At 45.6% G+C, this 26,685-nt stretch overlaps 2 protein-coding genes across 3 annotated transcripts in view; one reads left to right on the top strand and one right to left on the bottom strand.

Moving 5' to 3' along the window:
• Nucleotides 1-5,782, bottom strand: part of kif5ab (kinesin family member 5A, b) — a 49,676-nt gene extending 43,894 nt beyond the window's left edge. For both annotated transcript variants that reach the window (XM_088914813.1, XM_088914822.1), the window contains exon 1: nt 5,189-5,782. In XM_088914813.1, the coding sequence (XP_088770939.1) occupies nt 5,189-5,317 (129 nt within the window). In that variant the 5' untranslated portion in view covers nt 5,318-5,782. The remainder of the gene's footprint in view (nt 1-5,188) is intronic.
• A 2,546-nt stretch (nt 5,783-8,328) lies between these two features.
• dctn2 (dynactin subunit 2) lies at nt 8,329-26,258 on the top strand. The gene is made up of 14 exons (XM_088914603.1): nt 8,329-8,602; nt 10,700-10,768; nt 17,932-18,028; nt 18,178-18,239; nt 18,637-18,735; nt 19,739-19,899; nt 20,045-20,195; nt 20,419-20,484; nt 20,826-20,864; nt 21,099-21,176; nt 21,584-21,655; nt 22,935-23,037; nt 23,629-23,720; nt 25,171-26,258. The coding sequence occupies exons 1-14, from the start codon at nt 8,567-8,569 to the stop codon at nt 25,255-25,257; spliced, it is 1,212 nt and encodes a 403-aa protein (XP_088770729.1). The 5' UTR covers nt 8,329-8,566; the 3' UTR covers nt 25,258-26,258.
• The last annotated feature ends 427 nt before the right edge of the window (nt 26,259-26,685 follow it).

Below are 26,685 nucleotides of genomic sequence, written 5' to 3'. Positions count from 1 at the left end.
TTCAGCATCTAGTCCAGGGCTCCCGCCACACATCTGTATGCCAGTATTGCCAGCTACCCATGAGAAGCTTGCTTTGGGGGTTTGGGCAACTGATTGGCACACAGGGCCTCTGTTTTCTGGAGGACTAAAAATATGCAGAGGTCATAAGATCTGCTTTCGGTAGCTCGGCGTTATAACAATAAGAACAGGGCATGCTGATGCAGCAGTTTCCACCAGTGGTGGCTATTCTGCAGCACAACCCAGAGCATCTCCCGAGATCATGTGAGCTGCACACAGCTACACCGAACCTAAATATCACTGAAACAGCATTAATGCTGAAGACAACGGCCCTGCAAAACAAATAAGGAGGCAGACAATCACATTTCGCAGCACGGGAGGCCAGATTTCATTAATAATGCATGAAATCTATGACAAGAGAACAGAGGAGATATAACGGTGCATTCTATATTCTATAGGGACTGAACTGACTATTATGCAGCCTATGCATGGTCCTCACTCCTACTTCTATGAACACTGCCTCTAGGGATTTAGGATGTCGGTTTAACACCTCGTCTGAAAGTGGATGAAGTTGTACAGTGTTGTTATGCAGAGATGAACGTTTTATGCATCCATTAAATTTAATAGTGTCTGCAATTGTGTCTGCAGCTGAGCTTTCAATACAGCGGCCACAACTCATGCAGGGAAAAGTATAGACGTTTCCTGGAATGAAGGCTCAGGGAGAGCCTCAGGGTGTTGGCTTGCGGGTGACACAGTCGCGGCACAAGCAGCCCCCTCCAGGACCCGTCTCGCATGTCCGCTCCTGCCTGTTCAAGGGCCCCCAGCCCCCCTCCCGCTCTCTGCACTACAGCAATGCAGGCCGGTTAGACCAGGCTGTGACTGACTGAGTGATGGAGTCGCTGAGGGTTAACACACTGCTTTCAGCCCAGGGCCAGCAGGGACCATTCATCAGTGCCTCCCTGCCTGCCTCTGACTCTCTGTTCTAGCTCTGCCACAGATATGCACAGCTCAGCCTTTGCTGCAGATCTGGCCCCATTGCTCTGTAATTCATCGGAGCTGCGTCTGCATACCTGGCTGCTCGAGGGAACGGGGTGTGAGTGGACTTAGCCGTTCGGTACGCCTGTGTGAGACCAGGAGGGACTGTGTGGATGTATCTTTGTGTGTGTTTATCAAAGAAGGCGCGCGTCTCTAATGGCCCAGGCACACTGAGGGGCTCATCGCCATGGTGACGTCTCCCCGGAGGAGGCAGTGGAGAGTGCCGGGCAGGTGCAGCAGTGTAAGTCACCCTGAGACACTTTGCAATATGCAGGCTCTTGAGAGCAATGGGATCATTATCACCTGCGTACCACGCTGCAGGAGAAAGCAAATCCTTACAGTGTGTTTCTGTAGAGAAACGCAGCTTGAGAGTTTAAAGCTGTACCTGCTCATAAAGGGCAACCCAACCCATAGCTGTTAGATCTTACTAAAACATGGTGCATCTCAATGTATATACATGCAATAAAGCTTCTTTATTAGACTGAGAATTTCAATCCGATAAGACAGCTCTGTCATATTAAAATGTGCACAAACCTAAAAAAAAACAACAATAAATGGATTAGTCCAGTTTCCCCAGAACACCTTAACGTCTGTGGATTTAATATCAACATCCTGCAAGGGCAAGTATGCATCAGATTCCTTGCAATTATCGCTGACTGTGCCTTCTCCTTTGCATGGTTTGTGTGGTATAGCCAGTTTCGGTATGGGCTGTGCTGGTTGCAGAGTGCAACCTCTCTAAAATGAGGAATGGTGTGTCTTGTGCCTTTATCAGCACTGCACCCCAGAAGCACAGTGTAAATGGATGATTCCAATGTTATTTAGCTCTACAGACAGCAATCCTCAAGACCACCGATAACTAAGCACTGCGCTAACAGAACCAGGTTAGGCGGTCTGCAGGCAGCACCCAGCTTCTGCATGTTTGTTGTCCAACAATCAACATACAGAAACCACTTTTAAAGTGCTTTTTTCCTGCAGTACACAGATTGCTCTGCCCCACCCCAAGACAAAAAAAAAAGTATATCATTACGAAGCTACAAAGCTAAGTTGGACTGAAAAGCATTTTTTCTTCTTTCCTCCACTGTTTCATTCCCAGCTGGGCTGGTGCAGATCTAAGGGCAAACAGCTCTGAGGACCCGCTTGTAAGCGCAACACAACAGCCACAAAGTGAGCTCAGGCTGCATACCGCAAACGTCTTCAAGGAACAGGTTTTGATGTTGTACTCCAAGTCAAAACAACCAATGAAGGAAGCCTCTCAGTGCTTAGGAAGTACAACTCACAAATGGTAATTAGCTCTGTAGAACCAATTAACCAGCACAACACAAACAACACAGAAGGCAGACATTAAGTCAGAGACAGACCCGGTCTGTTCACAGATAACCAATGAGCTGCAGGAGGAAGCTTGACTGGCCAATCGGAGCTCAGGACTCTCAGGAAACGGAGGTGCTGCTCTTGTCAGGCTGACCACATGGATCCCCAACAGTGGAGGCTCTAATCCTGGGGTGCACATTCCCCCTGGGGGGGGGGGGGTGTCTGAGGGTGCCAGACAGGCCAGGTTGTTTTAGAAGGTAACTTATTGAAAACTCAATTTCAACACAAGCACTTATAGTAAGTACAACGGCTTTGATCAAACCTAGGTATTTTAAGGTAAAATCTTAAGATGAAACTTGAAAAAGTGTCATTTTGAATGTATTCATTTTACTGCAACATTAAATATACATTTCTAAAAAACGAGTGATTTTTCATGTCTTCTTAATTTGACTGTGAAATTAAAATAAATAGAAGCGCTTTGAGAAGCCACCTTTACAGGCGCTATATAAAATAAAGTTTCTTATTATTATATTATATCATTCTCTTTCGCTCTGCAGTGATGCTGGTAGTTTAGGTTTACAGGACTGTCCGTCTTCAGAGGTTCATGATCAGGGGTGTGAGACGAGATCTCGGGAACCAGAGGGGCGCAGGACTGCGGCACAGGTGAGGAACCGCTGCCCTGCAGGTGAGCTTGCTAAGGCACTGATGGGGCCACACGAGTGCCAGCGCACAGCCGCTCGCAGTGATCCCATTCCGTGACACATCCATTCTCTCAGGCCACGTTCCTCGGAGACTCACAGGCTGCGAGTACAGACCCTAGGGGATCGTGGTCACCAGTTAGTCATAATGCATGAGCAATCCTCACCCTTCCCCCCAGCCAGTGGCTTTCACCAAAGGGCATGCAGGGAGAGCTGTGGACGGACAGTGTGAAGGATTATGGCCTATGCACAGTGAATGAGACATCTTCACTACCCAGTCCAGGCCAGTCTGCAGGCCGCAGAGGAGAAGAGAACATCCCGTCTCTTGTTTCAGAAAGCGTGGCAGGGACTCGGCACACAGGCTGGCTGTTGGGTAAAGTCAGAAACGGCAGAGGTCTTCAGGTCCAGCCGTACAACGATGTGGGTCTTTCCCCCCAGTGGGGCCTGGTGCCCTGCAGTGTCCTGGCTCATACCTCTGAACAGTCACACTGCAGCTCAGAGGCCAGGCTGGGCACCCTGCGCCCAGTCAGACTAGACTGGCCCTGCTCGGCCTGCAGCCTCCTCACCGGCAGTGCCGACTTCACCAACTATATCAGACACTCCGGCTTTCCGGCCAGAAAACGCAAGCCGGGTCGTTCAATGAAGATTTTTTTTTTAAATCGTGGGAAAAAACATGAAAGCGAGTGCGGTCTTCAAGGGGTGGGGTGCGTGAAAAAAGGAGAAAATTAGACGCAAAGAATTTGACCGAACTTTACGAAACCTGAGCTTTAATGCTTTCCCTGCCGCCGACAGCCCTGCTGCTGGGGATCGTCGCGGGTCGGCGAGTAAATGAAACAAAACTCATCGATTCATCCCTGCGTCTCACGACAGGCGGCGACGCGGCCGCCTCGCCACACCTGTCCAGCCGTATTTCTGTTTCATTACCGAATCTCCATTACATACAGGATATAGGTCTTTCTCATTCAATAATGGCCACTTGTTTTAAGCGGATTTAAAAGCAATGGGAAAACGGAATGGGATTCATGGAATTCTGGTTTACAGATTTCGCATGGCAGGAAAAGCGACCATTAATAAAAGCTTTCCCAAGAACATGCCACCTCATCTGATCGACCCGGCGGCTACTAATCACGTTTCCGAGGGAGGCTCGGCGACATACGCTGGGATTGTAATGGAATATTCTGCTCGCCCGAGTCCTCTCGGGCCGGTGGTCGATCACGTGACCCAGCAGGCGCCGCTGCACCTAGAGGTGCATAGCAAACTGGCTTTTATGTTCCCCCAGATGTGCCCTTTCATTGCAGAACTGAGCGCTCGACTTGCCCTGCACATTTATGTGACTTTGATCGATGCGATAGTACGAAGGTACGGGTTTCGCCGAGGCGTGCGCCGACTGTGATTACATTGAACTGCCTCGCAGCCCAGTGCAGAAAGACCTTTCCTGACAAGGCAAGTCGTCCTGCTGCTGTTTCCGCTGCCTTTATTCGAAGAGCAGAGCCCGGGAGAGGCGGTTAATTATTCTAGAAATGAAATGTATGGGATCGTAATGCAGAACACTAATGCAAACATGAAACTTGTCAAAACCCCCAAATATTTTCGTTACCCCAACTGCACAAGTCACGCACTCCCTCATTACCGTACTGCAGTGGATAATATTCAGTAAACACTAGCGCACTCATAATAGCTTAGACCCGCAGCGAACGTCCGGGGTGCTGCTGCACTGTAATTACTGATGTTTATGGGGCCAAAAACATATTCCTCCGTGTTCTGGGGTGTGGACAGCGAGGTCTGGCGTGTTGACCGCCCATCCGCGTAAAATACCACCAACTGGGATCAAACAAACGAGGAAGCAGCGAAACTAAGTCCAAATAAAATGTCATTCTAAACCTTATCGAGAAAGCGAAATCCTTGAACGTAAGGTAAAAAAAACAAACCCCGTAAAGACAGCAGAGCGATACCGGCACAAATTATTCAACCTTAAACCCATAACATCGCAGGGGTTTGGAACACAGTACTTGTTTATTTGTAGGTTTTAAGATCCATTCCCAGGCAGGTACAAAACACGGCACACCGGACCCTCCCCGGCGGCGTCATCTTTGAACAACAAACATGACGGGCAGCAATAAGAAGGAAAAGGCCGGGAAGGGCGTACCTACCCCAATGATAACCGTGTCATCCCCGCTGAATTTCGGGATGAATTTATCTCCTCGCACGACCTCGGCTTGATTCAGCGGGCGAAAGCGGCACAGCACTTTGATATTGCATTCTGTGGACGCATCGGCCATTGTGACGAATTCGGATGCGCTTTTGGAGACACTGAAGAATTTTCCTGGTGTTCTGGCCTTTTGTAGGTACTGTAGATCTAAAAACAAAACAAAACTGGGAGACAAAGGCTTTGTCCGAGGGTGCGAATTCCCTTTAGAACTGCAGGAAAAAATATAATCGGAAAAGCGAAAAAAAAAAAGCCGAGCGCTTTATTGCATTATCTACAGATTTTGCAAACAGGCTACACCGTGGTGTATGCACTACCGCGTTTAAAAACAGGATTTTCGTACTCGTCAGCTAGACATAAATATTGGTATCGACGTAAATCCCTTTGTTTAAATATGTAATTAGTAAGAACAAAACCCGGACGGATTCTGGCAGGTCTGACTTGAAAATGTCGCTTATGAAAGGGCTAAGACGGAGCAGGATATGCGCTACAGTCCCATCCGAGAACATCAAGCAGAGCACTACGGCAAGATAGCGCTGCAGCAGGACCGCCACTCCGCGCTTTATGAGGCGCGGGGCGTGGCCTGGCTCTCCGGCGCGGCCGTGCGCTCGCATCAGCACCACTCAGCGCTGCGCGGGGGGACAGGGGCGCCTCGCCGCTTCGCTGTTCGGACCCTGCGTTGTTTGGACACGGGGGGGGAGAAGAAAAAGGACGGACATTTCTGGAAATCCGTCAACATGCTACAGTCTAGTGAGGCCTTATCGCTGCACTTTATTCGATAGTATAGTGCATGATGCAGAATGTATTTGCCGAATTCCCGGTGCTTTATTATTTATTATATTAATTAATTGTATTATATTAATTCCCTGTGCTTTATTATTTATTATATTAATTATTGGGCTGCGTTGGACAACCCGGCTGTTTGTCACTGGTAGGTGCAACCTAATATTGCTCCTTTCACGGCTGAAATAAATAAATGTTAATATAAGAGAGAGTGTTTTAGGCATTATTTTAGGGAATAAAAAGTCGGGGTATTTGCCACAACTTCCCAATCATCTGAGATCAAAACGCTATGAGCCGCATGGTCCGGGTAGCCTCCCTGCGTTTGTAACCTTTTCTGTGTTCGTAAACAAACATCTCGCTGCGGGTGACGCAGCACTGGAAAACACAAACGTCTGCGCCCCCACTGTCGGAGACTCGGCCCCGAGTCCGGGCGATTGCAGGAGCCTGCGGCTGTGACGTCACAGCCCGAGGTGGTGACTGGGCGCTTTCCCTTCCTGGAACCCGACCCACGTGGACAGGGAGGGCGAGCATCGATCTGGAATCCGGGAGGCGTCAGGCAGAACCAGGAGCGGGGGGGAGGAGGGCGGAGGAGAGAGCAGCCAGAGTCCACGATCGGTCCGTGCAGCTGGAGAGACATTTACTTTCTATTTCATTTCCTTACACCTGCCTGCCCTTTCAGAGTTCCTGCCGCCTGTGCTCTGATCACTTCCACGTTGCTTGCTATCTACCAGGGTAACCGCACTCCCGAGCGAAAATAATGCAGTCGGGTCAATAAAAGCATGTAGGTCTAGGCAGCTCTCTATGAATAATAGGAGGGAGGGAGGAGCCCAGCAGCGTCTGATGTCTGTTCATGGTTTCTGCATGGTCGTGTTCGCATATTGATACGAAACATGCTGCCATGATGACAAGCAGCGTAAAGTCTGCTTGCTTCTTCTGTATAAGCTTTTTCTGGACGCTCCACTCGAAGCGCTTTACAGGTAATGGGGACTCCCCTCCACCACCACCAATGTGCAGCCCCACCTGGATGATGCGACAGCAGCCATAGTGCACCAGAGCGCTCACCACACACCAGGCTCTCGGTGGGGAAGAGAGCAGAGTAATGAAGCCAACTCATAGATGGGGATTATTAGGAGGCCATGACTGGTAAGGGCCAATGGGAAATTTGGCCAGGATTTTTAAAGACCACAAATAGTCAAGACCCTGGTTTTACGTGTTATCCGAAGGATGATGCCCTTTCACAGTATATTGTCCCTGCCGCTATACTGGGGCATTAGGACCCACACAGACCGCAGGGTGAGCACCCCCTGCTGGCCCCACTAACACCTCTTCCAGCAGAAACCTCAGTTTTTCCCAGGTCTCCCATCCAGGTACTGACCAGGCTCACACCTGCTGAGCTTCAGTGGGCTGTGAGTTGCTGGGTGATAGAGCTGCTGACTATAAGAGGTCAGAGGCCACTAGAAGAGAATAGAAGTGGAAATAGAGAGAAGTGATAGGCCTGATTATAAACTACAGTATACATTCTGAATCACAAGCTAAAGAAATATTAAAACATATAGTGTTGCAGAGTGAGGTGTCTCTAAATTAGACTGCTAAGGGTTTTGGGACTTCTTTCAAACGGGACTTTAAAATGGATTTCAATATTCTCGAGAAACTGGTTACTGTACTGTTCCCTTCAGACTGAACAAAGCTGAAATTCAAGGTTTACAGATTCATTCTTAGTCCCATTACGGCCATAAAAGTTGTAGGTCAGACGATTCAGCGTTCTTTGGCTGGAATGGGGGACAAAATGAGACCATTTGTTCTGCTTAATCTGCTCTAGATATACTGAAATTGTCCCTGCACTGAAACTTAATGTTCCATTCTTAAGTAGTTTCCGGGATTATTAGGTTTTAGTTTTGAGGCGGCTGAATTGGAGTGTGTGTGTCTGCTAGTTGATGACACCTCAGACAAATTATAAACACTGACATGAATTTAACGTTTGTAAGTATTATTACTGTCATATCAGCAGAAGCAGATGTGACAGTGGTACCATGTTTTTTGGTTTTGAAAATCGTAGCAATGGATTTTGTAAGTATTCCAAACGAAACATGACAACACTGTAAAGTACATTGAACCATCAGCTCCACCAAGAAGCAGTTCGTGAACTGTGGAGACTAAAAATAAAATCCATACAGATTAATATACATATGTTTTCCGTAGATTTGGCGGAAGGCCACAAGACTCGATACAGTACAGTGGTTCGGCAAGGGTACACAAAACAAACAACACTTCCCACAATCCCTTGAAGTATCGCATTACCTCATCCTTGTCTCGTCTCGGAGATAGGATCACGCGAGAGCACCGGCTTCTCGCCCTTTGACTAACCGTAGGAGCTGTCAAACCCAGGGAAAATAGCAGAAAGGCGTATTGTGTTGCGAAGGCCTTGTTATTATTTTACCTGAGGGAAACCTAAACCCTGTACTTTCGCTTGCAAATAGCCGTCGCCTTAAGAGCCGCACTTAACCGTCTTCTCTTTACTGGCGCTGCAGCCTCAGCAACAATGGCGGATCCCAAGTATGCTAATTTGCCAGGCATTGTAAGTACAAAAAAAAGACGGGATGCTGTATACCTTTATAGAACAATGAAGTATTAATCTACTAAAAGCGGGTCGACCTTTAAACCATAAATGTGCAGGACGGGCGGTGGGGTTCGCCAGAAAGGCGGGTTGCTTTGTTATTTTTTGTTATAAACCGCACCCCAGTTTGAAAGACTGGCTTCACGGGTCCACAAGTGACACTTGACGGATAATGTCGAGAAGCGTCCAACTCGCTGTCTGGGTTTGTCGTGACTCAGTGAATCGAGTCGACCGTTTTGTTGGGAGTGGTAAGGGGTGATTTTTTCAGAGTGGGTGTACCGAGCACCCGTGGCGCCGGTGAATACCGGGCAGTTTCAGGAGATGGCGATGGGGGCCGATGGTGTTTTTAACGGCCGAAAAGCGTTATTCCATCAGAACCGTCACGTCACACCTGGGAAGCCTATCTGTCCACCGGCGAGGTGGTAGCAATGGTCTTTTGTGTGATTGTCTGCAATCATTCAGGCCTGCTGGTGATGAAAGCGGATTTGTTTTCTGGGCGTTGGCTGTGCTGAGGTCCAGCCAGCAGGAAAGTGCGTCTTTAAAAGACCCAGCAGCGACGTCGTGGCGGGACAGGGGTGGGAAAGTGCAGGTGACCCCAGTCCTGGTCCTGCTGGCCCCCAGTGTGTGTCTGTAGATGCTCAGAATCTCTCTAAAGCACCCAACGAGTTGGGAGTAATAAGTTGATCCACTGAAGACTGTAACCAGTTGGTTTAGCTTAGAGAGCTGTAGTGCAAACCCGAAGACATACTGGTACTCCAGGACCAGGATGGCCTGACTTGTACATGTTTGTTCGGTGATCGTCCATTACAGGAGAGCAGTGATGCTAGACTGCAATCTGGGAGGGTTGGTTAAGGTGGCTGTCCCACGGTTGTATACTGTAGGGTTCTCAATACCCATACTGAAGACCCCCAGGTCTTGGGCTTCATTGCAGTTGAGCCCTGTATTTTACCGAATCAAGAACTGAGCCATCAAGGTGCTTAATTAGAACCCTTGCAGGTTTGTTTCTTCTTTTTCTTCTCATAGGTGGAAGATTTTAACTTCTACCTTTCTTGATGATCTTAAAAGGCAACCTCCTACGTGATTAGGAGCCCAAAACCAAGAGTTGATATGAAACCTGTTATCGTCAGCTGTAGGGCTCAGTTATTCACTCGAGCGTTGCGAGGGAACAAAAACCAGCAGGTGTGGGGGTCCCCCATGACTAACATAGGGACCCCCTGTTGTAAGACAAACGGTGAACTGCATCACCTTAACTGTTATCGTTGAATTCATTTTTTGTAATCTACAAAACTGACTTGGAAAAAAAAAGTTTTTCGGCAATGGGCAGACATTGCAGCTCTTTGGCTTTCCTACCCTGGTCCTGGAGAGCCCATGTCCTTCAGGCTTTACAGTACAGGGATCTTTAGTGGACACTATTTTCATTGAGAATAATTAAGACAAAAATAGGTTCAATTTAAGTGGCTGGTTGCTCTGTTGGAATGAGATCCACAGCGGAGACGACCTGCGTTACCGCATACAAGAGGCCCATCATATCTTGAACATGTAGTACAGCTTGTTCCCCACTAGAGTGGTTTATGTAAACATGCAGAACAAATTAAAATTAAAATCCATTCACTAGCAAATCTCACAGATAAACCAGAGAGATATCAAGTCAGCTGTTCTTGGAGATGGGGAGAACAGAGACTATAATGACCATTACTGTCAGGCACTGGGGAAACCTGAAATCAGGACTGATCTGCACCAGGTTTGTTAGTGCAGGAGAGGGCTTTTGAGAAGGTTGTTGGAATGACGTAATGACCTCTCTCTGCCAAAACAGATGACTGTTTACTTTGCAGCAGAAATCCTTGGTTTCTGACCTGAAGAGCTCTTAATGATTTCACTGAATGAGTGACTTAAATGGTCTGTATTACAACAGTGTTCTGTCCTGTTTGACCCACGGAGGGTGTAATTTCCTTGTGAAACCTGCAGAGCTTTCACTCTCCAGTGCCAGTGTGTGAGGATCGCTGTGGAGCAGGAGCTGGATGGTTATTAAAACAGACAGCGTTTCTTTGTTCTTTCCAGGCCTCCAATGAGCCCGATGTGTATGAGACCAGTGACCTGCCGGAGGATGACCAGGCCCAGTTTGAGTCGGTGAGTCCAGTGGTTCTGCACCCTGGTCCTGGAGGACCATTCCTTCTTCTGGTTTGTCAAATGACCTAGTCCCTTATTAAATTTAATTTAAACTGATAAGTCTCTTTAATTGAATATCTGGATTAATTAGACTTTTTAAAATTGTAGAATTGCACTTAGCCCCTGGTTTAAAAAATACCTGGCCTTGGGTTTACTTTCTACCAACAAATGTAGGAAATACAGGGTCTCTTTGGTCTCCCCTAACCTTATTTATTATTTGCTCCATTTGTTCTGTCTGAATAGCTCCTAATAGGTGATCAATGGAGAAACTGAGAATGTGTTTCTCAGTCTCAAACATTCCCACTATAGATACCTTCAGTTTTGAGGGGTCTAGTTGCTTTGTATTCCCCACCCCTGAGTAAGAGGGGTTCTGAAACCCCAAGATTGGGATGCTGTGCACTGATGCGGATCACTAAAACCCCATCCAAATTTCATAGCGCTGAAGGGAGCCTTTTTTAGTTTCAAGTCTAAACAAAGCAGAGATTAGGTTTTAACATTAATTAGGAAAAAACTTGGAAGTCAAACCAGAAGAGATTGAGGTCCCCCAGGGCCCGAGGTGAAAACCACTTCTTGTCACTGTTGGAAGGCCAGTGTTATTGTTCCAGCTGATCATTAAGTATTTAATTGATTTTCATCACTGGTCAGTTAGGTATGGAAGCCCGTTTCTGCCAGGGAGTATGGTATCTCGCAATTGTGACTTTATCTCAGAATTGCAACTTTATATCTCGCAATTGCGACTTAAAAACTCAGAATTAAGTCGCAATTCTGAGATTCAAAGTCGCAATTGCGAGATGCCATAGCGCGTTTTTTTTTTACTCCCCGGCGGAAACAGGCGTTTTAATAGTTAGGTGTATTCGGGTAAGCAAATAGTTGCACCTGCAGGTCTGCAAACCCAGGGGTTCCCAATCTTGATCCTGGAGGTCCCCCTTACCCGCTGGTTTGCTTTCCACCTGAAGTTAGTTGTTGAACTGAAGCCTAAATTGAACCGACAAGTAGCCTGATTGTAACCTGTGCAGATTTATTTTCGCTCATGTTTGGAATTCGGTGTTACTTATGAAGCATAATAGTTAAAAAGCAACATTCAGCATGTTTAAGACCTGAAAACAATCAAACAGTTCAAAACAATATTGTTATTAAGTAAATTAAGGCTCCGGTTGTGTAAGTGAAAGTGGTTGCAATAAATACCAGCAGGTGTGTGGGCCTCCAGGAGCAAGATTGACACCTCATGATCTAACATGAGGTTAAACGTCTTCTGGGACACACTGGGATCTGCAGTCATTTATTTTTTACTTTGCTGAAGATATTCTTGGACCCCTGCAAATATGGTAGCTTTTTCATCCCTTTGTTTTCTTACGCCAAGCCAACAATAGCTGGCGACTTTGTATTGTAAAATAAAATCCATGGCACTCCTCCTTTTTTCTGTTTTATTTTGTGCTCATGTCTTTGTGCATCCATGTGTCGTAGCTGTGGAGCTTTGCTAGACTGGTGCTCCCAGGGGCATGTAGATTTCCAGTTGTGTTGCAGACGCATGATCATTGAGTGTGTGTGCCCTCTGCACTACAGTCTGTGCTGCAGCACTGCGACTGTTCTAGGGGACAGTTACACTTGGGAGCGCTGAATTGTTGTTTTGCATGAAGGTATAAAGTGGGGGGGATTTTTGCAGGTTTTGACTTTTTGTTTCTGGCCATTCTGTGCTCTTCCACTGGTTTTGATCCTGCTATGTTCGCTTATCAAAATCAAACATGAGCAGTAAAAATGTTTTTGTTGCAATTCATTGCTGTAGTTAAGAAACAGAGCTTGTTAACAGGAGGTAATTGGATCTCCTTGCTTTGCAGCTGACTCATCTGCATGTTACTGAACCCCCTTTTGCTTAATCTATTGATTAAAACATTAAGAGGCATTAACAATGTTCTGAATGCTATTGTTTTGATGCCTTTTGGTATACATTATTTGATTGTAACAGCAGCACTTTATGCCCTCATCACTGGAACGTTGTTTTTTTTTTATTTATATATTGTACAAGTTAATATTAAGTAGGATTTGTGTCACAATTCTGGAGGGTGGTGGTACTGTTAAAGGACTGTTTAAGCATACTTATCATTCCACCTTTTGCATATATTTTATATGTACTGTATAATGACAAGATTAGCAACCATTGACAGGTGTTTTGTCCTTTTAAGACTCACCAGGAGGGCATAGCTAACTTTGACCAGTGAAATGGGCATGTTTCTTTCCCAGCTTTGTGAAAGACAAGGGCTGATTAACATTAAAGTGACCACATGTTCTTCAAAGATGCCAGAACACTAGAAGATGTTCCCTGTGAGATATGTACTGAGAGGCTTTAAAAAAGCACAAAATGAGTATCAAAACCAGTAGCATTTGTTTCAGTTTTGGAATGCCTCATACTATATGAATTTGTATGAACTTGCGTTTAATATATTGAATTTGAAAATCCACAACCCTGTAGTCTGTTCTGGTTAGCAGGTTTTTGATACCTTAAAACACAGACAGGGGATTAACTGCAGTTGAGCACTGTTTGGAGCTGTGCACTGACTGGGCAGAAATAAAATCAAAGCCCCACCCACTGTGATAACCCCATGATTTGAAAGGAAAGTTTAGCCTCTGAAATGTCCCCCCCTCCCCATTTTGCCATGCATGGTCATGTGTTGTTTGGTGTACTTGTTCAGTGTTTACAATATTGTTGTGTGATGCACACTAACCCTAATAGTGTTCTCCCCCGTTCCATGCTGTCTCCCCACTTGTTTTGAATCCCTTCCTGGGACGCTAGTTTGTGCAAGTAAGACCCTTTAAGCTGCTTCACTACTGCATGACTGGGGTTGTAATCAGTTCCCACACGTGATCTCTGTGGTTCCCATTCTTGCCAATGTTGTTCAGCATGCAATTGAAATTCTTATTGCTCTGATGTTCCGAATGTGTTGCCCAGCAAACTAATTGATTTATTTTAATTGATTTATTTAAGTAATCAGATTTTTCATGCCAGATTTATTTGTTTGTTGAAGATCAGGTTTGCCTGTTCTTGTTCCATTCTTGTGTGTATGTTCATTGGTCGTTTCATAATGAAGCGGGTCCCAGAATAGAGTTTTGCTTTCATCCAAAGGTCGACTGATTTTGAAGAGTCACGAATCAGAATCATTGCTTTCCGTACTGGCTGTTGATAAGGTGGTGGAGGGTGGCCTCTTTTATTTTTGAAATAGCTGATTAAGCTAATACTTTTATGTACAGTAGAATGGATATTGAAATGATAAGGAAGAGAAGACAACAGTTTAAATAGATCCTGAAACTGGCAATGGCCATCCATTGCCCTGGCAACACAGGATCAGTCAAATCAGTTGATTGAATAGCTGGAAGCATGGCTGGCAATTAAAAGTGCTCTTTTCAGGTCTCGGCAACCAGCAGGGCAGGGCCTGGTCAGTGTTCGGACAGGAGAAATCACTGGAGAACTGCCTGGCTGCTGCTTTTCCTTTATTTTTTCACAGACCTGGTTGTCTTGTTGTCCCTGCACCATGGGGGAGGAAATTCCCTGCCGTTGCCACAGCGTGCTGACTGAAGGACACGCTGTGCAGTGCGACCTTAAACCAATGTCCTGTCCACATGAGCGTAGACTGCTTCCTGCTGTCCTGCTTAGTGCTGTGCTCTATAAATTATAAATCATATATCTATATATAACAAGAACCTGCTGGATGAGATCCTTAGATCAATTGACTGCTAATTACCAAAGAGTCTAGGTGGGCCGAATGGCCTTCTCTCTTTAGTACCCTTTCTTATGTTATTATAAGCCTATACCAGAATTACTCAGAATGCGCCCCCACACTCACAGCGCACTCCTTTATAGCATTGAACTTTCAAGCTGCTTGTGACTGATTGGATTGTACAGTATAGCAGGTGGAGGTGCTCAGTGAATTGGAACAGCATTGTGCTGAGTGCTCCTAAAGGACTGCCAATTGTGTTTGAGAAGTTAGTGCTCAGATCTTCCCCTGAGCACTAGAGCAGACAGCGTGTTTGGGACATGGCTGTAATTTAGGAATGTCACACTCACTAACTTCCTCGTTTTTTTATGTGTGTGTTTCTGCTGCCACAGTGCTCCACGCTCCATGTTGCTTGCCTTGATTAAAAACACGGGTGAGCTGCTTTGGGTCCTCACAGGCTGTTTGCCTCTTTTTAGGTATCTTTTAATATGCTTCACGATCAGATAGAGGAAAAATGCCAATTCGGAGGCTCTCGAGTCAATCATGTGGTAAAAGTTCTAAGGTGGATTCAGAATTCTAAGGTGGACCCAAATTAAGAGGCGACCCTGCAGCCTGGAAGGAGTCAGGGTAGCACATGCTAACGAACTGAATCAGCTCACTGTTGGAGCAGTGCATTCTGGGTTACCAAGGCTAATTGTGCGTATGACCCGCTGCTGTTGTGGTCATAAAAACCTACCTCTACCTACCTCTCCTTTCTGCCCCCCAGTCTAACAGGAGAAGATAAAAAGGGGTGAATGAGGGTGAACAAATGAAGTCTGCCCTGCCAGGAGGGGACAGTGGCCAACAGCCGCTATGGTGCATTGCATGTGACAATAACTTCGTGTTAATCTCTGTCTCTCTCTCTCTCTCTCTTTCTCTCTCTTCCCTGCCTCGCTCCCTCTCTTTCTCTAACTCTTTATGGAAAACACGAAGGAGCTGGTAAGAGCCTTCCTTGTCCCATCCCGCTAATGCCTGTCTGTTCATCCATCTGTCTGTGTGTGCACTGATGTGATTTGAAATCCTCTCTTTCTTACTACCTAGGGACCCGTCCTCTACAGATTTGTCTCCTTACTGTTCTTCCGAGACATTGCCTTTAGGATTAATATTTCCTGAAGATACTTAACCTTCTGTTCTGAGATTCCTATTAGAAAAGGCCAGAGTGTCACTTTTTCCCTTTCTGTCTGTTTCCTCCCACTGCATTTGATTAGTGAAGGAAGTTTGCTTTACTGATCTCCTCCAACACTAATACCCAGTTTTAACATCCACATCCTCTGATTAAAAAAAAAATAGTCCACTTAACACCAGAGATAATGGACAGCGGCAGCCATTCTGTTTGTGCCTGTCATAGCTTGTAGCCCAGCCTTCACTGTAGCCAGCTGACTGCCATCACAGCTTGTTAGTGCTGTCTGGAGAGGGCTGACATTTGCTGCGAGTGCTCTCCAGGATAAGTGTCCATATTAAGTCGTATTGAAATGTATTGTTGTGGTTGCTCCTGTGGTTTTCATTTGTAGTGCATTTGGAACAAAAACCTCAGCAAATAAAGAAATAGTGGAAGATGGTCTAAACTAACAACAAAACCTGATTGTCAGATTTTCTTGACATTGTCATTAAACGTCATTCCTGTGCTCTTCTGTCTTGGTCCTGGAGAATCTCTGCATCTGTAGATCTTATTAATAATTTGAGACCTTTGCAGGCTAAAGACTTGGTATAAATGTGGCTTTAGACTAAGCCATTGACGGGTCAGATGTCAGTGGTTTAATTTTCCCATTACAAGAGAAGGAAAGAGAAGAAAATGTGAATGTGACTGCTCTAGGCTCTGCAGGTGTAGAAGGTGCTTCAGGGAGGGGAGTATCTGAGAGAAGCACCTGTTTCAGCCTTTCTGAGCTGAGATGCCGACAAAAGGGAATGTAGGCTGCTCAGAATATAATAGCAGCAATTATCATAGATGAGTCATAGACAGAACCCCACCCCCAGCTCTCTTGAGACAGCCCTGCTCTTGGGGATTTCTGGTGAGGTTCCTTCCTGGCTGATAAGAATGGATGTGGGCGCAAGTGAGATTCCCAGTGTTGTGGTGTTCTTTCAGGATGTTGCAGACTTCTGGGGAAATAGAGTGCTGCCATGACACACTTCCACTGATTGAGTGCTCCAATCACACTTCTGGCTTTACCAGTTGGTGACTTCACCAGTTCCTCAGCTGTGCATTCATTGAAAGACATTATAGTGTAGCTTACTCCAGTGACACGATCCTGAAGGTCTTGTGCAGAACTTAATCTGCTTGAATACCAAGCAAACTATTTCATTTCCGATGAGGGCTTTTGTTACCTGAGCTGTTTTTACTGCAGTGAATGCCGCTTTAATCTTTAGCTATTTTAAGATGCCTTTCACAATAGAGTACTTATCTACACAGTTTATAAGAAGGGGTTAAGAAAATAGTTCTTCAGGAATTGATCAACCCTGTCTGCTTCCTTATGGTTATGTATATCCCCTTATATATTATGCAAAAATTATAAATGCCCGTAGATGCTTGCTAAACCCTTTTCTAATCATTTTGCACAATTGGGGTGATTCAAAAAAAGATGTCACAAATTGAGCATGCTCCTACAGTCTGCTTCCAGCTGTTGCCTGCGTCCAGGTGTGTTGCAGATGTTCCATCCCAGCGCTAGCCATGCAGAGAGAGAGATGGGCCGTGGGCTGGGACTAGTGCTGTGTGGAAGCATGTTTGTCTGTGTGGGTGCTCGGGAGGGGTGGGAAATCTTCTCTGCAGTCGTCTCCTTTACAAAGGCGATGTGGGTCTTTTTATTTTGTTCTTTCTGTGGCTGGCTCTGGTTGATGGAGCATCTCTGTGTTAAGATGAAGCAATCCAAAAAATGCTCTTTTCTGGTCTTACCAGCGGCATGGTGCCCGAGTATCACTTGGTAATGGCAAGGGGCCAATGTACTGGCCTTGTGTGGGTGCTGGTTTCACTGTGCCGAAAACCTTCCAGGGCTGCACTGGAATTCTGCTGCACACACAAAAAACCCCCAGAAAAAACAGGGTTAACCCAGACCTCTGAGGATATTGGTGTGGATCAGGTCTGCATATATAAATAGCAGTGGTTTGAGTGAAAAAGTGTTTTAGAGCAGAGAAATACTTTGTCTTCTCCAAAAAATTCACTACCACTATTTAAGTGCTATTTCAGATACTAAGTACAGGCTTTGTACCAAACACAATATTGAATCAGCAGTTATTCTTCGCCCTGTTTCCTTACTTTCCTCCCTCATAGCCTGCCACCGTGGTGTATGCAGACCAGAGCCACCCCTGCTCCTCAGGGATCATGGGGAAACGCTGCAGTCACGTGCTGAGTGTACTGAGTGTGGTGTAACGGGGCCTGTCTTGCAGGAGGAGCTGTGCAGTGACAGTGTGGAGAGGATTGTGGTGAACCCCAATGCTGCCTATGATAAGTTCAAGGACAAGAGGGTCAGCACTAAGGGCTTGGGTGAGTTCTTTGCCCTGCCTCCTCCTTCGTCTTCATCTTCATCTTCTTGAGTCACAGCCACGGTCGCCAGTGTGGCCAGAGTGAGTGTAGCGTTTGATACTCCGGTGCCATGCTCTTGGAGCAAGCTCAATTTTTGCTTTCTCTTGCAGATTTTTCGGATCGTATCAGCAAGACTCGTCGGATTGGCTATGAGTCTGGGGAGTATGAAATTGTAGGTATCTCATCACCTGGTGAATGAAACCTGCCTTCTCCTTTGGTGCCTTGTGGGGTCGAAGTTAACTAGCTGGGGGCTGTACTGTTTGCTCATTGATCAATCCCGGCCAGCTTTAGCTTTCTCTGGAATTACAGTTATACTTAACTGCAACAAGCAGTTAAGACTGGAAATGGGGAAGTATTTCAGGGTTGTACAGAGTTCAGTGGGTAATTCTTTGCTGGAATGGTACAGAATACTTTTCAACACAAATTTCTAAGTTGTCCTGTCAAGATCAAAAAGCCTGTGTCTGTGTGTGTACTTTATAGAGTATGGAGCTGTGCGATTGTCCATTGTGTGCACATGTGTCTGGTTAACTCTACTATATTTGTGTATTGATGTATTTGGTGTTTTCCAGCTGGGGGAGGGACGAGGGGTAAAGGAGACTCCCCAGCAGAAATACCAGCGGCTGGTTAATGAGATCCAGGAGCTGACTGAGGAGGTGGAACAGATTAAGGTGAGAGACGTGAGACATTTTTGGTTTTAAATAATAACATTATTGGTTAATAATAATTCATGATAATAACAGAGGTGAGCTTTAAGAAAATAACCATCTTCTGTTCTAAGCACCTCCATTAGTCTTGTCATTCATTAAGATGACTGTTCTGTTCTAGTTGCATACATAGCTGCTGTTTACAAGCTCTTCAAGTTCAAGACAAGCCACATTACACTGGTGGCATTAATTAAAACATCATCTGGAGGATTATAATTAGTATAAGAGCTGTGACAGAGCCAATACCACTTTGACTCTGACTCTGAGGACAGCTGCTTTCTGTGGTGTTGCCGTTGAATAGCTGTACATAGTACACAGGATGGCAAGGATAGCGTGGTCATTGTTTCTGCCTTTTGCTTGTTTTTCCTATTGATGCTGTAGTTTAGTTTAGATAACTAAAGGAAGCCGGGAGGTCTTTTGCTTTGTTTGATCGAAAGGTGTGCTGACCTAAGAGGTCGGGAGGTGGTGGGAGGGCCCTGCGGAGCATTCCTAAGGGAAATCCTGCCTCTCGCACCCATGCCTCATCTCTTCCTCTCCCCTCTCCCCTCTCCTTTTCTGCATAACTCTTTCATTTTCTACAGTCTTTATGCCTTTTCTCCACACCTTCTCCCTGAGTACCACCCTCTTGCTAACTTTACAACTTTTTGTCCTCCCTCCTCTGCTATTCTTCCTTTTTCCCCCATCTCTATATTTTGACCCTTGTCCTCGCCATTTTCCTTACCCCCCCACCTCTCTCCTTTTAAAGCACAAGTCAAAACTAAAAGGTAGTTCATTTGGAACTAAAATCAGGAAGTTCTTCTTTACACAAAAGGCAGTGGGTTGTCAGGAGCTACCTGCCAGCCACGTTCTTGAAGCCAAATGCACAAGATTCAATACATCTATTAGATCCTGCTAAACGCAGCTGGATGAACAAAATGGGCTGAATGGCCGCCTCTTATTCATAACCTTCTCTCTCCGCTACTTCCAGGCCACCACCAAAGAGTCCAGCAGTGAGGAGCGTCTCACCCCAGCAGCCCTGGCCCAGCAGGCTGCCCAGCTGAAGCAGCAGCTGGTGTCCTCTCACCTGGAGAGCTTGCTGGGTCCAAACGCCCATATCGCCCTGACCGACCCCGATGGTGCACTCACTCAGTAAGAAGGGGTGGGGGGAGAGGGGTCAGGGAACGAGGGGTGGAGGGTAAGGGAGAGGAGAGATCACTGAGGGAAGAAAAGAAAAGGGGATTAGAGGGAACCAGAGAAGGCATGCTCATCTGTCTGACTGTCCATCACTCCACAGGCGCCTGCTCGTCCAGCTGGAGGTGGTGCGGGGGTCCCGGGCCAAAGCAGGGGCTGGGGAGGGAAAGCCGGCAGGGCGGGGACCCGAGGGGGCAGTGGTGTATGAACTGCACAGCCGTCCGGAGCAGGACCGCTTCACTGAGACGGCCAAGGTGAGGCGGGGTGTCGGGGGCCCTGATTGCTTTTTCTTCATGTGTTGACACATGCTGGGCACTGTGTCCTAGGCCTCCACAGTTTTGGGGATCCTGGACCCTCACTGATCGAATTACTGTCACTATCTCTCTCTGTCCCCGTTTATCTCTAATATAACCATATGTGGACCTAGCTGCTCCCTCTAAGTCTATGTTCTTTCTCTGTGCTTCTCTTTCTTTGGAGATTTTGGAGCTGGAGAAGCGTCTTGCGGAGCTGGAGGTTGCAGTGGGGTCTGGCCCGGAGAGACAGGTATTCAGAGCTCAGTACATAGTATTCCTAAATCCTCTTCTGTTGCATTTGAAATGCAAATGTGAAAACAAACAATCAAATGGAACATTTTAAACTTTTTTTGTTGTTCATTGTAGATACAACCACCAGACACATATTTCTGTACTTCCTGCCATTTAAAATGCAGTGCATATAGGTTTTATCCTACCTAATACTTGAAACTGGTTTACGATACCCCTCTTGTAACAACTACAGAAGTAGCCAGTCTGGAGCTGAGCGTGTGCCAAGTTCAGCTGAGAGCATGGGGAACACTGACGGTTTTGTAGTGACAGGCATTGATGGCTGTTGGGCTTGTTTTGCAGAGTTCTCTGACAGTGGCACTGCAGGGCGCCAGTCTGATGGTGAGTGTGCCCTCTCTGTTTGACAACGACCAGACCATTACTGTTCGTTGCAGTCGGCAGCCGTTCTGTTTCACGGCTGTTCGGACTTAATTTGTTGCATCCAGTTAGTGTTCAAATGTCTCAATCTCTCGCCCATCGCCCCATCTCTTCCCTAATGATCGTGCCTTTTCTTTCTCACTCCCTTCCCTTGCCCTGCTCTTCCTTTTCTCTCCTCTCCTCTCTCCCTCTCTCCAGGACACCATTGAGCTGCTGCAAGCGCGAGTCAGTGGTCTGGACTCGGCCACACTGGACCAGGTGGAGGCCAGGCTGCAGGTAACTCCAGCAGGAAGAGACAGAAGCTCGTCTTGATTAAAATACTTAAAGGATAGTGCTTCAATATAGCAGCGTGCCTGTTTTTCGAAAAGCGCTTTCCACATTTAAACTCGCCATCCTAGACAAATTTATCCCATTTTCAATTAGAAAAAAGTGTTTTAATTCGAGAGCTTTGGTCTCTTGCACACTGTCCTCCGTGCATCACCAATATGGTTGCTGTGAAGGATAAAATAGTTATTTTAGCCATATAAAGAATGTAGGGTCTGTTTGGAAGATGCTACTCATCTGTTGTCTCCCCCCTAAAAAAAGCTCTTGAGTTTTGATGTTTTCAGCCTTAATTTGTCTTGTGGATCTGGATGCACATATGTTAAGTCTGCTGAGAATGCCTGTGTATGTGTCCCTTACAGAGTGTCTTGGGCAAGATGAATGAGATCGCCAAGCATAAGGCAACAATTGAAGATGCAGAGACACAGACCAAGGTGAGAGGAGTCTGAAAAGGGGTAGAGAGAGGCTGGGGGAGTCTGGAGGGCACTGCAAGAGGGCTAGGACAGAAGCTTGTGAGTTGGGTATTATAGAACAGGAAGATGTTGTTTTTTTTAATCAGATATTCCAAATTCTACTAATGCAGTTTTGAACAATGTGCAGAGCTGCACAACCATGGCATTTTGAGTAAAGATTAATGTTGGTTCCGGTTTCCTGCAGCTTAACAACTGAATTTTCAGAGTAGGAGATGGGTGATTAAAATTTGAGTGAGAGAAAGAGAGTTGGAGAGAAGGAGACTCATTTAAGGCATTAGATGTGCCTTAGAAGGCACAGTTATTGATTGGGTTATTGATTTCATTGTGAGATTAAAGATTTGAAAACAATAGTATTTAGACAGAGTCATGCTCGGGGCTCTGTTATGTCTGAGTATTTATTCTGAGGAGCACCTGGAGCAGGTGTGACCATAAACTGAGTCCAGGTGCTCCAAGACTCCAGGTGACTAGTCTCTTGGGCAGCTGGAGGAGGGAGACAGGTTGATGATGACGCCACTGGCTGCTGAGCCACAGCTAGCTTGGCCCACAGTCCAGCAGCCAGGGCGAGCATGAGAGGCAATGCACAAAGGGAAATGATCATTGATTTCTCCCACCCACATGCAAGGAATCTTTCTCTGTTCTTTGAGGACCTCCCTTGCAGGGCCTTGTTCTTACAACTGCCCAGCTACAGGAAACCCACTCCAGTGTGCTGTGTGCACACCATTCATGGAGAAGGCATGCAAAGGCAAAGGCAAGGCAAAAACTAAAAACAATTAAAAAATTCTGTTATATTCCATATGCATATTCACAGGAGCCAGCTGAGGTAGCTGGGCATGCAAAATGAACTCTGCTGATGGCAGACTGATTTAGACATTTGGACAGTGGGACTGTCTGCATCCTTATCAATGGCTTTTTGTCCACATCCTGGGCTCTGTCAGCCATTAGCAGGTGGTAAAATGATGGTCACCATTTTGCTTTATTACATCACTTGAGGAGCACTTCCTGCTGCCTTAACCTTTGTCCAGAATGGCGTTGACTGCGAATATGCTTTGTAACCAATAAAGAAAGAACATTTCTTTTTGGACGAGAAATGCTTTTTAAAGCAGGGAACCCCAGTGATGGACATGAGTGCCATAGCTCTCCAGGTGTTCTAGGTCTCTTTAAATCATAAAGTTATTACTCCCGTGAAGAGGGGGTCAGCTTGTCCAATTAAGGCTAACTGTCCCTCTGTGTGTATGTGTAGGTGTCTCAGTTGTATGATGTCATTCAGAAGTGGGATGCCATCGCAACCTCACTTCCACAAGTGGTCCAGAGGCTTGTTGCAGTTAAGGAACTGCATGAGCAAGGTACAGCATTCTTCTCTTCCCTCTTCTTTTTCTCTATATCTTTCTTCATCTCCCTACTCCACTGCCTTCATCCTTTTTTGTTTCATAACTACCACTGTTGTTCATCTCTCTCCTCATTCCTATGCCAAAACTCTGTCCCTTTCTTCTTCTCCTTTTTGCAGTTTACAGTTGTAATTTATTTAAATTGGATTTTCACTGTGTATTTTTTGTAAACATGCTCAGACTGCCTGGATTCAGACCTACGTGTTTCTACAACACTTTGCCTGGAAGACATTTCTGAATCTCCACCCGTTCTTAAGCACTTCAGCCTCAGATACCTTGCAGTTGTGAGAGCTATGAGATTGTGAGATAGTGTCATACCTGTGTGCACCAGGTTTTTCGGTTTTCTTTGGGGGCTTTTCAAAAAATTGTCCTTGTGGAATGATGTTCCTGATCCTGTGCTGGAGCTGTGGAATGTATGGTGATGTCGGCACTCATCATGTGACATTGGACAACGTTGTATCCGCTTTCTCCCAGTTTCTCTCTGTAAAGGAGCTTACAGGGGTTCCACCTCCTTGCAAGAACTAACACGTGTTCCCTCTCCCCTCATAGCTATGCAGTTTGGGCAGCTGCTGACACACCTGGACACCACCCAGCAGATGATCAGTAACTCTCTAAAGGACAATGCCACTCTCCTGTCTCAGGTAAGCTCTCTTCTACATCGTTGAATGTGGAATAAAGTGGTGGGTGAAGCGATTGTTGCATTATTCAGGAAAGGTGAATGACATGGCTTTCACTTGGTCCTGTGCGAGAGGACAGGGGTTTTTCCACTCAGACCCATGTCTAGGTTCAGCACGGTATCCACTTTCCTTAATTTCCAAAGCAGCAGCGACCCGTTTTCCTATCCAGGCGCCTGTGATGGCTTTTTGATGGCAGGCCTTGTTTTCACCTGGCAGTTCCTGAGGCACCCCTACCTCCAGAGCCGTTTGTCATCTGACTTGCTGCAAACTCCACAGTGCCGGACAGGAGGGCAGGAGTCGATGTTGCACTGAAAGAGGACAGGGCTCTGGGTTAACTAATCTCAACCCTAACCCGGCAGAGCTCAATCTCTTGGTCACACTGGGCAAGTGACAGTGAGCTGAGTTTGAAATCCCACTTTTGGACCCATGCAGCTTCTTCCCCCTCTGATCTCCTACCTCAATCACTTACCTCTTCTTTGCATGACATCAAGCTGCGTTTGATATGAAATTCCCTGAAACTAAACTAGTGACAAAACAGAAACGTGTGCTAAAGGGGCAGCAAATGTCAGCTAATAAGACTGGAGAACTTCACAGTGATGATGGATGGCTTCTCCATTCATGTGTCGGCCATAGTCCGGAATCTGGAAGTCACACTCGATCCTCTGCTGTCTTTTGAGCCCCTCGTGAAAAATTTAATTTTTTCACATCATTTTTTCATCTTTGAAATTTTGCCTGCATTAGGCAATTTCAATCAAGGTCCGATGCTGAGTGCTTGATTTGTGCATTGATAACATCTATGGACTGCCACACTCTTTTCCGTAAATGGCAGTATGTCCAAAACTCTACAGCTAGACTTCTAACTCACACCAGACCCTGGCAGATTATAACTACTGCACTTAAATCTCTTCACTGGTTGCCTAAAAAGTCATTTATTCGATGTAAGATCTTGTTATTGACTTTCAAGGCTTTAAATACTCTGGTTCCATCATATATCTCTGACCTCTATGTTTAAACTCTCTCTTGTTGGCTCCTTTCAGTTGAAGCTGGTCCTTTACTTACTGTATGCAGGACTAAATCTTGGACTTGTGGTGACTGTGCCTTTTGTGTCGATGCTCCTTTGTTAATGGAATGCTCTACCTCCACCATTTGAGTTATTTGGTTCTCTTCAAATCTAAACTCAAAAGTCACCTTTTTACCAGGGCCTATGTTTGATTGCCCTACATTCTATCCTGTATGTTTTTTGTTTTGCTTTTTACTGCATTTTGTTCCTATATCACTGTGTACAGCGTCCTTGGGTTTGGAAAGGTGCTTTATCAATAAAAGCTCTTCTTGTTCTTACACTCTGTGCAAGTGACTTTCATGGCAAAGGCCTCGTGAATATCGATTTTTAACAGGCTCTCTTGCCATTGTTCAGGTGCAGCAGACCATGAAGGAGAATCTGATCACAGTGGAGGAGAACTTTTCCAGTCTGGATGCCAGGATGAAGAAACTTGCTAAATAAAACGGTGAGGGGGTGTGGGGGTCCCTCTCGCTGCTCGACTTCAGCTGTTTGCAAAACGGATTTCAACTACACAAGAGACCAAATCAATCCCCACTCCCCTCCCCTGAACGAGTCTCGTGCTCCCAGATCTGTCGTATCTTATGCTTGAAGGTATTTATAATGGAGCAAACCACATCGTTATACACTAATTCTCCCTTCGAAGACTGCAGAATCTGTTCTGTTCACCCAAAGCCTTTGTGGCGATATGCCCTTGATCCCAAGGTTCAGGATTGAGATGAAAGCGAGAGCCTGCTTGCACTTCTATATTCCCCTGAGCTCTGTTGGTGGACTTAATAAAAGCGGGGCTCTGTGCTCGTTTTGTGGAGCCTCTTTGTTTTATGTGCTCACTAGCAGTGTTAATGAGGATGATGTATGGGCCATACTCATGTCTCAAGTCAAGCACAGCAGAAATGGTAGGGAAACGTAGCCTTGCATCCTACCTGTTAGCGTTAATGGGTCGCTCTTATAGACAGAGTGGTTGGGGACTGTCCAAAGTGCTTGTCCAGGTCCAGTCCAAGAATGTTTCAAGTAACTGGGCTGAGCTGATTAAGTTTGTTCTGAGTTTTTAACTGTTGCCAGTCTCAAGAAGACAATGCCTGAAGTCGCTGTTGACTGGATATTGAATAGTTCTAAAGTAAAATGTAACCGTCTAAATTAACACTGCTTGAAATAAAGGATTTATGTTCTTTGGGGGGTGCCTAACTCTTCTGACTGTTCCCCTCAAATAAAAAATGTACGTGTTGACAGTTCAGAATGTGCACAAGGTCTTGCATTCTTGTGAGGAAAAACAGCTTGTAAATATGCTTATCTACCTTAGACTAATTTTTTGTTCATTGGAGTGTTACTGTTATAATTATTATGACTAAGCCAGAGACTGACCATGAGAGCCTGGTCTTTTACTGGGCACTGCAATGCCTGCACTGTACTGTACATCCGCTGGAACAGAAATAAAGTGCATTACCTGAGGCAGTTTGGGATTTAGATTTCTTGGAAGATGCCATTAAAAAAATAACCCACACAAACTGCTTTGTAAACATTTTTTTTTAATCTGTTAAATTAAAAAAGTCAACTCCCATATAAAAGCTACAGCTCACAATTTTAAAAGTATCTTCTTTACAAAAAAAATGTAAATATTAAAAAAGGGAAAAATATTTTACAAATTTCAAAAATTGACAAAATTGCAGTGTCTTAATAGTATACAAAACCAAAAGATAAAGCTAACTCTGTACATATATACAAAAAATCCAATAGTAAAAATTGCATAATTTGCTTTATTATTATTATTATCATTCTTTAAATACAGTAACTGTTGCCTGTTTTCCAAATCGCCGTCAGTCGTCCAATTCAGGGTTAGAAATCTGGCAAAAACACCAAGAATAAATCTACTCT

The sequence above is a fragment of the Atractosteus spatula genome, chromosome 1, assembly GCF_055471065.1.
Source record: "Atractosteus spatula isolate fAtrSpa1 chromosome 1, fAtrSpa1.hap1, whole genome shotgun sequence".
Lineage (NCBI taxonomy): Eukaryota > Metazoa > Chordata > Actinopteri > Semionotiformes > Lepisosteidae > Atractosteus > Atractosteus spatula.
Note: the sequence above shows the minus strand (reverse complement) of the source record. Positions and strands in the feature narration are given on the sequence as shown.